General features: G+C 44.1%; 1 protein-coding gene across 1 annotated transcript; it reads left to right on the forward strand.

Moving 5' to 3' along the window:
- Nucleotides 1-940: 940 nt before the first annotated feature.
- Nucleotides 941-1,933, forward strand: LOC116074460 (olfactory receptor 10C1-like). The gene has a single exon (XM_031347033.1). The coding sequence runs from the start codon at nt 941-943 to the stop codon at nt 1,931-1,933; it is 993 nt and encodes a 330-aa protein (XP_031202893.1).
- Nucleotides 1,934-12,215: the final 10,282 nt, after the last annotated feature.

A 12,215-nucleotide genomic window follows, 5' to 3' on the forward strand; every position in this document is an offset into this window, starting at 1 on the left:
AGAGAGAGAGAGAGAGAGAGAGGCAGAGAGAGAGAGGCAGAGAGAGAGACAGAGACAAACAAAGAGAAAGACAGAGACAGAATGGTTAAAAAGAGCAAGTGCTAACAAGAATCAGGAAACAAAAAAAAAAAAAATTTGAAAGGACCTTTCCATACGAGCATAAACAATTGTCTAAAGGGAACCTAAATGGATGACTGACCATCTGTTTACTTTTTTTTGTTAGCATAGTATCATTCTGCAATCTAGGCTCTCATTTAACTCACAGTGACTTTCTGCCTCAGGCACACAATTCTTAGGAGTAAAGGATATACCACCTTTCCCAGATAAGATTTTGTCATTTAATGGCTGACAACTAAGTATATATTGGGAAAATCACCTAGTAGTATGAATAGGGAAAGGGCTTGATTTTTAAAAAGAAAATGAAGGTGTGTGGTAAATTCTCAAATTTTTTTTTAAAAAAATCATCTAACAAATTCTAATTTACCAGAGGCTCTAGAATTAATAAAATGATGTTCTAAAGAAATGGTTCAGTGATTAGAATACTTGCTGTTCAGGTGTGAGTTGCAGAGTTTGGATTTACAATAACCATGAAAGACTGGGCAATCCAGCATTTATATGTAATTCCAATACTAAGGGTGTAAAAGGCAAAAGAAGGTGGATCTGTAACTCATTCTAGCAAAAACAAGTAACTCCAGGTGAAGTAACAGACCTTGTTTCAAAAATAATGTGGAGACTAACCAAGAAAGATACTTGAAATTGATATCTGAATGGTACAGGCACATGTACCTAGATATATTTCACACACACACACACACACACACACACATACACACACACACACACATACAAGAGGGAGGGAAAGAGACTAGGAGACTAGGTAAGTGGGGGACAGACAGATAGACAAAGTGAATAATTTCCCCGATCTGCAAGAATTGTTGTAATGATTTTCTGTCCTTTCTTTCAGGATATGAGCATCAACTGCTCTCTGTGGCAGGAGAACAGCTTGTCTGTGAAACGCTTTGTATTTGCCAAGTTCTCTGAAGTCTCTGGAGAATGCTTCCTCCTGTTCACCCTCATCCTCCTCATGTTCTTAGTATCACTGTCAGGAAATGCACTCATAGCCCTTGCCATCTGCACCAGTCCAGTCCTACACACCCCCATGTACTTCTTTCTGGCCAACTTGTCTCTCCTGGAGATTGGCTACACATGCTCTGTCATACCCAAGATGCTGCAGAGCCTTGTGAGTGCAGCTCAAGAAATCTCTCAGGAGGGATGTGCCACACAGATGTTTTTCTTCTCATTTTTTGGTATAACTGAGTGTTGCCTATTAGCAGCTATGGCATTTGACCGCTGCATGGCCATATGCTCCCCACTCCACTATGCAACCCGAATGAGTCGTGGGGTATGTGCCCATTTGGCAATCATTTCTTGGGGAATGGGATATATAGTAGGGTTAGGGCAGACCAATTTTATTTTCTCCTTGGACTTCTGTGGACTGTGTGAGATAGACCACTTCTTCTGTGAACTTCCACCTGTCCTGGCACTTGCCTGTGGAGATACATCCCAAAATGAGACTGCAATCTTTGTGGCAGCAGTCCTCTGCATATCTAGCCCATTTGTGCTGATCATTTATTCCTATGTAAGAATTCTGGTTGCAGTGCTGGTGATGCCTTCACCTGAGGGGCGCCATAAAGCCCTCTCCACCTGTTCATCCCACCTACTTGTAGTCACACTCTTTTATGGCTCAGCATCTATTACCTACTTGAGGCCCAAGTCTAGCCACTTGCCAGGAATGGACAAACTCTTAGCCCTGTTCTACACAGCGGTGACATCCATGCTGAACCCCATCATCTATAGCTTAAGGAACAAGGAAGTAAAAGCAGCACTGAGGAGAACTCTGGGGCTGAAGAAAGTTCTGGCAATAAATGGGTAACAGAACCATGAAGAGCTGCTAGCTAATAAGAATGAGCAAGGAGCCAGATTAAACAAATAAAACTGGTACATTCTTCTCTCTGCCTTATGTTGTGTCCCTTTGTAATTTTGAAGGAATCTCTGTACTCAGCTCTATTTTCTAAGTGCTAATTCTGAAATGAGTTCAAATACTAAAGAGTGCAAGTAAAGACTACAGTAATATAGAGACTTTTCATTATGTTTAAGTCTAGGATGTCAATCTAAATTGCCAAGTAATATCTCAGAAGTCTTGCAAATTCAAGACCTGGTGTTCCTATGATTTCTACTCCTTATTCAGACATATATTGCATATGTCTCTTTATGCCATTGTAGCTATATAAGGGGTCTTATTTCAGTAGTATTTGTATTTTTATTAAATAGTGCCACATACCACAACTCTCTGAATTCTCTTGTGATCTATATATACAAAAATGTATAAATAGTACAATACACCAAAATGTCTAGATATGACATGATGTGTTTTAAAATTTCAAATATAACATAAATAATTTCAAGAGTTTCTATGGCAGTTTATCTGACTTTTAATCTTTTTCTTGTTGTAGTTATTATTTTATGAATTCACGTTACATCCTACTCATTGTCCCTCCACCAAGTTACCCCCTCCCACAATTCTTCCCCCAATCCCACTTCCCCTTCTTCTCTGAATTGGTTGGGTCCTCCCTGTGAATCCCCCAACTCTGACACTTCAAGTCTCTGTGAGGCCAGGCAACACCTCAATTTTTATAGATGAGCTATAAATACACATCCCAAATGCAAGCAACAGCTTTTGGGATAGCCCTCACTCCTGTTGTTCAGGATCCACATGAATACCAATAACACATCAGTTATATATATATAGGAAAGCCTAGGTCCAGCCCATATAGGTTCTTTGGTTGGTGGCTCAGTCTTTCAGAGTACTAAGGATCCGGGTTAGATGAGTCTGTTAGTCTTCCTGTGGAGTTCCTATCCTCTTACAGGTTGCAATCCTTGTTCTTGTTTTTACATAAGAGTCCCCAAGATCCATCCACTGTTTTTCTGTGGGTATCTGTATCTGTCTGAGTCAGCTACTGGGTAAAGCCTCTCAGAAGACAGCCATGCTAGACTCCTGCCTGCAAGCATAGCAGAGTATCATGAATAATGTCAGGGGTTGGTGTTTGTCAACGTGATGAGTCTCAAGTAGGGCTGGTGATTTGTTGGTCATTCACTTAGTCTCTGCTCTATCCCCCATGCCAGCATTTCTTGAAGACAAGATAAGTTTTTGGTTGAAATTTATATGGGTGGGTTGCTGGCCCTATGGCTCCACTGGAGTTCCTGCCTTGCTATAGAAGGTGGCTACTTCAGGTACCATATTTTCAATGTAATGAGTCATAGTTAAGGACACCTCCATGGATTCTGGGCCACCTCCCTTATCCCAGGTTTCTGTATCTTCCTTGAGAGGCCCCATATTTTTCACTCCTATAACTTGCTGATTTCCATTCATTTTCATGGCTATCTGGTCATCTCTCATGCCCCTCCTGTGGGTCCACCTGTGGAACCCCCAATTCTCCACCCTATACAACTATCACCCAGTTTCTTGCCTTCATCTGCCTCTTGTTACTATTTTATTCCCCCTTCTAAGTGAAATTCAGGCATCCTTGCTTGTGCCTTTCTTCTCGTTTACTATCTTTACTTGGCTTTTCTTTTTTTTTAAGATTTATTTTTTTTTATTTTATGTGTATGAGTACACTGTAGCTGTACAGATGGCCATGAGCTATCATGTGTGTGGCTGCTTGGAATTGAACTCAGAACCTCTGCTGGCCCCACTTGCTCCAGCCCAGCTTGCTTTGGCCCCACTGGCTCTGGCCCCGCTCGCTCTACCCCTCTTGCTCATGTGTGATTTACTGCAGTTGTCTTCAGACACACCAGAAGAGGGCATCTGATCACATTATGGCTGGTTATGAACCACCATATAGTTTCTGGGATCCAAACTCAGGACCTTTGGAAGAACAGTCAGTGCTATTACCCACTGAGCCATCTTGCCAGCCCAGCTTTTCTTGATTGTATTCTTTCATGGGCCTTTAGCCATCTTGATGGCTTTAATTCCTGGATGATCCTGTTGTAGTAGGTACGGCGGGGGTGGTGTTAACCTCAATTGTCCTGGTATGGCAGACCTCTTATGGGTATCCTTAGGCTGTATCATTTCAGATCTACAGTCTGTATGTGTTAGTATCTGCAGGTTTATATGGTTCTGTTGTTACAGATCTGATGAAGTTCAGCAGAGCGTTGTCAGGAAATGGATGTCTACCTGGGCTATCAGTCATCTGAGGGCAGCTTGGCATGCCCAGAAGACTCACCATCAGGGAAGATGGGTCAGGAAAAGGAAGCTAACTTGTATAGTTGAGGCTCAGTGAGTCTGATGAAGGTTGGGGGAGAGGTGGCCAAAGAATGGAGGTCCCCTTGGGATAGCAGGTTGCACAGGGCAGCTCTGCTTGCTCCAGAGGACTCAGCAAGCAAGGAAAATGTGTTGGAGAAGGAAAGCTTATCTGTATGGTTAAGTATCCTCAGGTCTACTGAAATTGGGGGAAGGTGCCGCTGGAATACTAGGCTGTGCAGGACAGCTCAGTTTGTTCCAAAGGATTCAACAAGTGTTTAATAGTTTTGAAAATAGTGTTTATAATATTAATATTCAGGAACCCACAGGCCACTCAACCCGGGGAAGCAGGTTGGTTAGATGCAGATCATTGTGGGGAATGTGAAAGTCAACCTGAAGAAGCCTAGCTTGGAGATGGAGGCACCAGGTGCTTCTTTGACCCCTCGAAGAGTCATGATCTGCTGTACACAGCATTAGATCAAAGATGACCACTGGAACTCCAGTGAGAAAGCAAAAAGGACCCAAGGCCTGGGTAGTGGCAGCTCCCCTGGTCTTCATGGTAGTCTTAACAGGTGATGATGCCCCCTTTAAAACCCCACCTGCAATCCTTCTGAGTGACCTCATCAGGAAGGTCTTTCTTTGAGGAACAGTGAAGGTGTAGCAAGATAGAACTGGCTGAGGATTTAGAGGCTTTGCATTGGCTCAACCACTGAATATATGCAAGTGCACTACACAATAAATCCAGATATGCATGCCGATGTTGGTCCATGGAGTCTGATTTCCTGGGATTCCTCATGCAACTTTGGCACCTCTCAACCCCATCTTCTGCTCCATAGATCACCACATCTCCCTCCATTCTTCCAACTTCAATACCCCATCCCCAGTTTTATATCATAACGTGTCTTGCAGTTACTAACACCCAACTCCGACAGATCATGTAGACCTCCAATCTTCTTTCTCCCAACAAATTCCTCCCAGCCTCCAACATCATCAGGAATTCTCTGAGATCCTACAGGTTACTCCTGCCAGGGAAGATGATAGGCTAATTGTGGATCTTCAAGGCTCCCTCCTTTCCACCCTCCTTTTTGCTAAATCCAATTCCCCAGTCTTACTCCCATCTCTGTGGCAGAATGCCATGCACACTCGTCTACTCCAGTAATGTCCAAAATATCGGGGATAAAATCCTGATTAAGGATAAGAGGCAATAAGGATCCAAAAGGAGTTCTGTGCCTCCTGGATATTCGGACAGTCGCTGGTATCAAACTCAGACGTGTTCCAGATCAGTCTTTCCAATCGTCAACATGCCCTCATAATTAGGTATAAAGGTACCCCAAGAAATGATTCATAAATGGCTAAGATTGGACATTGTTTCCTGGCCAACACAATGTTACCACCCTATCCTAGTTTAATACCAAGCTGTTCATAACTTGGAATTTCTCTCAAGGAATCTGAGCTAGCAACAGAGGTCTAGCACATTCCTTAGGGTAATAGATAGCTCACAATAGTTAGAAATGTTTTGCATACTAGAAAGTAATGAAGGGCTTCCACTCAAGGACATTAGCTAGAAGTGTTAGGTCAGAACCCTAGTCATTGCCTCCAGCAAAACCAGAGAATTAGAATAGGAACACCAAACTAGCCCCAGTGGGGAGGACACCATTGTTCTTCTGCCTCCTTCACAACTGGATACATGATCTTTGTCAGTAAGATCACTGACCTTGATGTGATTGTCACCTGCCTATGTGACTCTTGTCATCTGCCCTGCTTGCTGTATGCTACTTAAGCTGGCTTTTCACTTGGTGCAAGAGGACTTGGACTTGCATGCAGGACTAGTACTATGGACTTGCAGAAGGACTCACACTAGAACTTAGATGGGCTAGGACTCAGACTCATGCAATCCACAGTCCCCTGGGCCCCAGAGCGCTTGGGCCCCTGGGGATGCAGCACCAGTTCAGAGGAGATAGCTACTGCTTTAGACCCAGTGTGTTTTAGATGGCCTCAGATATACCTTAACTGCTGAGCTACCAGATTTACCATCTCTCTTTTGCAATGACTGTAAAAGTCTGATGCCATTTTTAAGAAATACATTCAGATTCTGTACATCATGTGTTGTCTCTGCCATCATTTCTTCACCTATGCTTTGTCGACCTGACTAGGACCCCGTTTCTCCCGCAGGTTGAGGGAGGCCCAGATCGGCTGGCCTGCAGCAGCAGATCACCTCAATTCTGACTCCATATCCAGTACATCATGCAGATGATCATTGTAACCTTCCTCCATACTCATCTTCTTATCTCAGACCCAACTTCATCTGGATTTTTCTGGGAATATGCCAACCTAGACTGACTGTGAAGCAAATAGGCCAGTGAAGCAGGTAGGTGAGATTCAGATGTTCACATGCCCTCCTTTTCTCCATAACCAAAAACCTATCATATTCCCAGATCTGTAGTAGACTACCTGTAGGCAGCCGCTTGGACAATAAAATCCAAGATGGCACCGGCTCCCGATACATTGTAGCAATAGAAGATTTCACTGCGCATGTGCCCCTCCCGAGTGGGTGTATGCTGTGCATGCGTCCCTCCCGAGCAGGTGTATGCTAATGAGGATTTGTTGGGGAACCAATCCAGGAGGACTTGGAGCTCAGGCTTGGGTATATAAGGAGCTCTCTCTAGACAGTCGGGGCCACTGCACAGAAGCAAGTACAGCCACGCCATTTCCACAGAAGCAAGAAGAACTGCAGCACCTAGGAAACAAGAAGAAGCAGTAACACCAAGAAGAGGTGTAACACCTAGAAGAGCTGTAAGACCTAGGTACCTAAAAGAACTGTAACACCTAGGAACCAGAAAATGCTGTAAACCAGAAAATAAAATTCTGGAGTAAACCTCGAGAGAAGAAGTCTCGGTGTTCTGTCATCATTGCTACTGGTCAGCAAGAAGCGCGGGACAAGTGGTGGCCCGTATGGGGACTTCGTCTCAAAGTGACCCATAAGAGACTCCAGAACTTTCGACAGACAGGGCGATCAATCAGAAAGTGCTCGGTAAGTTGAGCCCTCAAAGAAAGTTCCCAGTTAGGGATGAGTCTGCCTTTAGAGCAAGAAAGTGCTAGATAAGTTGACCCCTCAAGTAAAGCTCCCAGTTAGGGATGGTAAAAGTCTGCCTTCAGACCAAGAAAGCGCTCGGTAAAGTTGAGCCTTCAAAAAAAAGCTCCCAGTTTGGGACTGTAAAATCTGCTTTTAGAACCACACATTGACAAGAGAAAGTGAAAGTGCAGGGAGCGGAGGCCTACAGTTCCTTAGACTCAGACCTCAGCAGCTGAGAGACTGCGGTACTGATAAGTCCTCCTTGAGCTTTTCAAAGAGAGATATAATATGTTTCCTGTTGACCCTGTCTGGCTTGCGTTGTTCATGTTATTGTTTTTCTTTCTGGTTTGTCTTGTCTGCTTTCTTTCGAATTGTTGCAGACCAGAGAAGGAGTGTGTCTGCTGGGTCTAGACTCCATAGTAAAATATCCCCAGGTCTTATATTCTCTTGTCTGTTTCGTTTAAAAACTAAAAGGAGCAACTGTGGAGAGCCGAGCCCGGAGCGAGCAGCCTCGTAAACAAAGCCTTTATTTGGCTAAGCTTATTGCCATTCCGCACCTGGGCCAGGAGGCAGAGCTTAAGTAACTGGCTCCAGAGAGGCAGGAGGGGCAGAAGGCATAAGATTAGAGCAGGAAGAAGAAGGCAGAAGTAGGAGAAACAGACAAGAAGAACAGGAGGGAGAAAAAAAAAGTGTAACAAAAATAACCATGGGTGTTTTGTATTCAATTTTTCTGGCTTTCCAAGAGCTGTTAATGTCAAACTCAATTTTTCTGACTCTTCAAGAGTTGTCTAGACGTGTGTAGAAGCTCGTTAGGAGCTGTTGAGAAGATCAGCGCTGTATTAAGGCCATAGAAGAGCTGTCTTCAGCAAGCAGCCTTATGCGGGGGTGGATGAATTCAGCTTGGGAGATATTAGCCACCTGTTTCTGGTTGATGTTAACCCTGGCAACAGCTTGGTATCCCTGGGAAGCCCAACACCTTAGAGAACTAAAGAAAGCAGTGACAGAAGATGGCTCTCATTCACCCTGGGTAGAGACCATCCTTGAGAACTTTGCCCACCAGGCTCTCACCCTCAGAGATTGAAAGGAAATGGTCAAGGCTGTGTTCCCTTCACCCATGTTCCTTAAATGGATGGCCTTTGACCAAGAAGAATGCTGAGTGCAGAGAGAAAAGAACCAACATTGTATCTTTAAGGGAAAAACTGTTTCAATTCGATTGTTTGACACAAATCCTCAGTCTATGAGCTCATTTTCTAGGTTAGAGTAGATGCCTCCCAGACTCTTTTTATCTAAACCTGATCCTAATTCTCCCACAGTCTATTGATGGTAGACAACTGAGATTCTCAGTGGTCATCTATCTCTTTTTTGAGAAAAATGATGAACCTGGACCTGTTAGTTCTAAAGTGTATGAGATAGAGGGGTCAGCCCAATTTAAAGAGAGCTGCCTAGAAGATCAGAAGTGTTGTAAGACAGTTGAGGAAGGGCAGACAGCTCTAGAACAGCTGAAAGAGGAGCGGTCAGTGAGATCAGGAAAAGAGAACTCAGATATAGATTGGTCTGATACAGATGAAGAGTTACAAGATCTAATTGAGAGGATAGAGAGAAGCTCCCTTAAGAAGAAACAGAAAAGGAGGCCAGAGACTGACAAAGGACCCCCAGGCTGCGTACTGTCAGCACTTCCCCCCCTATAATCCAATCAACAGTGGTGATCCAGGACTCTTCTTTTACCCAGAGGTTTGGCGAGCGGTGAGGTCAGAGCTCCAGCTCGCCTGCCCAGTTTTTCAAGATGCTCAATCCTTCTTTAGAGAACATCCTGTGATCTTTCCAAAGATTATGTCAGCTACCCCTATAGTTAGAACCCCAAATATGTTTACTGATGGTTCTGAGACAGGCTGTGGGGCCTGTTTGGTGGAGAAACAGGAGCCCGTGTTATGTTGGTTCTTGCCGGGCTCTCCTCAATTAGTTGAATTAAAAATAGTAATTGAAGTTTCTAAAAATTGGCAATTTGCTTTTAATTTGATATCTGATTCAGCTTATGTTGTTAACGCTGTTAAAATTCTTGAAACCACTGGCCCAATTAAAATTAATAGTACTGTTTGTACATTATTTGAGAATTTACAGAAATTAATTTGGCAGAGAAAATCCATTTTTTATTCAACATATTCGGGCTCATACTGGGTTGCCAAGACCTTTGAGTAAAGGAAATGAGATTGTAGATCAATGGACTAAGAAGAAGTACATTTTCATGAGTTCTTCTATGGAAATGGCTAAACAGTTCCATCAAAATTTTCATCTGTCTCGAGCTGATGCCCGACAGGTGGTCTTAGATTGTCCTCAATGTATAATCCATCATAATCCTCAAGGGCAGGACATCGTGGAGCGTGTGCATCGCACTCTTAAAGAACTTTTACAAAAACAAAAAGGGGGAATTGGCCAAGGCCGTATGTTTCCATGCTTATTCAGTAGCAATAGGAGCTTAGGCTTACCCTACCTTCCCTTTGATCAGATGAGCGCTATAGAGGGTAATAGAAATGTCAGCTTAGAAGGTAACCTGTGCTTCTTAATGAGATTTAATAGATCAGATGATACAAAATGCATCAAATCGTCTCAGCAGACAGCAGATTTTCTACCACAACTGAAGTTTGGGAGTGGGGGTACTAGTTTGTTTTCAGGTAACGGTTCTCGTCTTGTGGGGTGGTGGCCCACCCGAGTCTCTGACTAAGATCCTCCCAGACAGCCACGATGGACACCTTTTTGTAAAGGATCCACAGGAGAGGAAGGACCTTTTCCCTGGACTGGATGTCAGGAGCGCAGAGCAGTTTGGGTTCAACAAGATTATTTTTCCTTTAGCCCCATGATTAGTAACATAGTGAATGAGTCCTGTACAGGAATGCTTAAAATATCTACTAGGGATCCTCAGCAAGTTATCACCAATCCTTTTGATTTATGGCTTCTGTGTAGAATGGATTTGGGACCCATGATTATGCTTGGAGGAGGAATTTATCAAAAGGGTAAATATTCCCTCGGGTATATTGCCAGTATGGATTTTTCTAACAGTGGTAATTCTGGTACTTGGGGTTCATCATCTAGTTTTCACTCTTACCACAGTAAGACATTTTCAGCCATGCCAGTGTGCCTCTGGCCTCCTTTTCTGTGGATAGTAAGCAATAGGAGTGCGTCCATGGGTGAGGAGAAGATAATATGTACCCCGAACACATGCTTTTATGCCCTGTGCTGGAATGCCACAGCTTTTCCTGTGGCTATAGTAACTAGAATGCCTTGCTATGTACCAGTTCCCATAGAGTCCCCTAATACCATGACGTTGTTCAGGCCTAAAAGAGATTTTGGCATCACTGCAGCTATTGTTACTGCTATCACTGTTGCTGCTGTGGGGGCTACTGCCTCAGCTATTGCCTTGAATAGTTCTATACAGACAGCTAACACCCTGAACAACATCTCAGCCAATGTTGCACAGGCATTAGATACTCAAGCCTCTGTGAATTCCCATCTCAAAGGGGGCCTTATGATAGTTAATCAACACATAGATTTAATGCAAGAACAGATTGATACTCTTTGGCAAGTAACACAGTTGGGATATGTGTGAAAGATTCAAGGCTTGTGTGTTACCTTGGTGCAGTATCAAAATTTAACAAAGGCTACTAATCTGTCTAGACAATTGTCAAAGCTCCTCTTACAGGATTGGTCGGCAAACTTTGAGGACAAGATGAGAGAGCTGCGAGAGACAGTTGTCCACATTAACTCCACTCGGGTGGACCTGAGCCTGGCCAATGGTTTGACTTCCTGGATACAGACAGCGATGGGACATTTTCAAGAATGGGCAGGCATGTTTGCCTGGGGAGCCCTGGTACTCCTGGGCTGTGTTCTCTGTTTCTGGCTACTTTGCAGAATGAAAAGGGGGCATGCTAAACATAGAGCAGTGGTTTACCAAGCCTTGGTGGCTATCAAGAATTACACATCTCCCAGTGTTTGGCTGGCTTCACTCAAATAATAATCCGCCTTAAACACTCAGAGTTGGTGAAACGCACCAGCTCCATGGCACCCAAAGACGGGCAACCTTCCCCGAGTACAGACCAACCTAAGACACAGAGCCCTCAGGCAGGGGGGTAATCCTATGACAGATAAGGCTGTGATCTCGAAATGGAATGACCTAAGACAGGGGCCATGGCAGAGTGCATCGCCCTCTGATCTATTGTGAGCAGCCTTCAAATAAAATAAAAAAGGGGGAGATGTAGGCAGCCACGTGGACAATAAAATCCAAGATGGCACCGGCTCCCAATATATTGTAGCGATAGACGATTCCACTGTGCATGCGCCCCTCCCGAGTGGGTGTATACTACGCATGCACCCCTACTGAGCAGGTGTATGCTAATGAGGATTTGCCGGGGAACCAATCCAGGAGGACTTGGGAGCTCAGGCTTGGTTATATAAGGAGCACTCTCTAGACAGTCGGGGCCACTCCACAGAAGCAAGAAGAACTGCAGCACCTAGGAAACAAGAAGAAGCAGTAACACCAAGAAGAGCTGTAACACCTAGAAGAGGTGTAACACCTAGGTACCTAAAAGAGCTGTAACACCTAACCAGAAAAAGCTGTAAACCAGAAAAGAAAATTCCTGAGTAAACCTCGGGAGAAGACTCAGTGATCTGTCATCATTGTTGCTGGTCAGCAAGAAGCACGGGACAAACTACTTTTTTGGCCTCTCCTCATACTCTGTCCCTGTTCTTAGGAGACTGAGCTTATTCAGGTAGAACAGCATGCTTTTTCCTTCTTGTGGGCCCTCTCTTCCTCCACCACTAGCCCATTAATAAGTGTCAGCTCCAAAAACC

The sequence above is a fragment of the Mastomys coucha genome, unplaced genomic scaffold (assembly GCF_008632895.1).
Source record: "Mastomys coucha isolate ucsf_1 unplaced genomic scaffold, UCSF_Mcou_1 pScaffold3, whole genome shotgun sequence".
NCBI lineage: Eukaryota > Metazoa > Chordata > Mammalia > Rodentia > Muridae > Mastomys > Mastomys coucha.

Excerpts from the sequence above, each read along its gene's own strand:
- LOC116074460 (XM_031347033.1), top strand. The coding sequence starts at position 941 with ATGATTTTCTGTCCTTTCTTTCAGGATATGAGCATCAACTGCTCTCTG.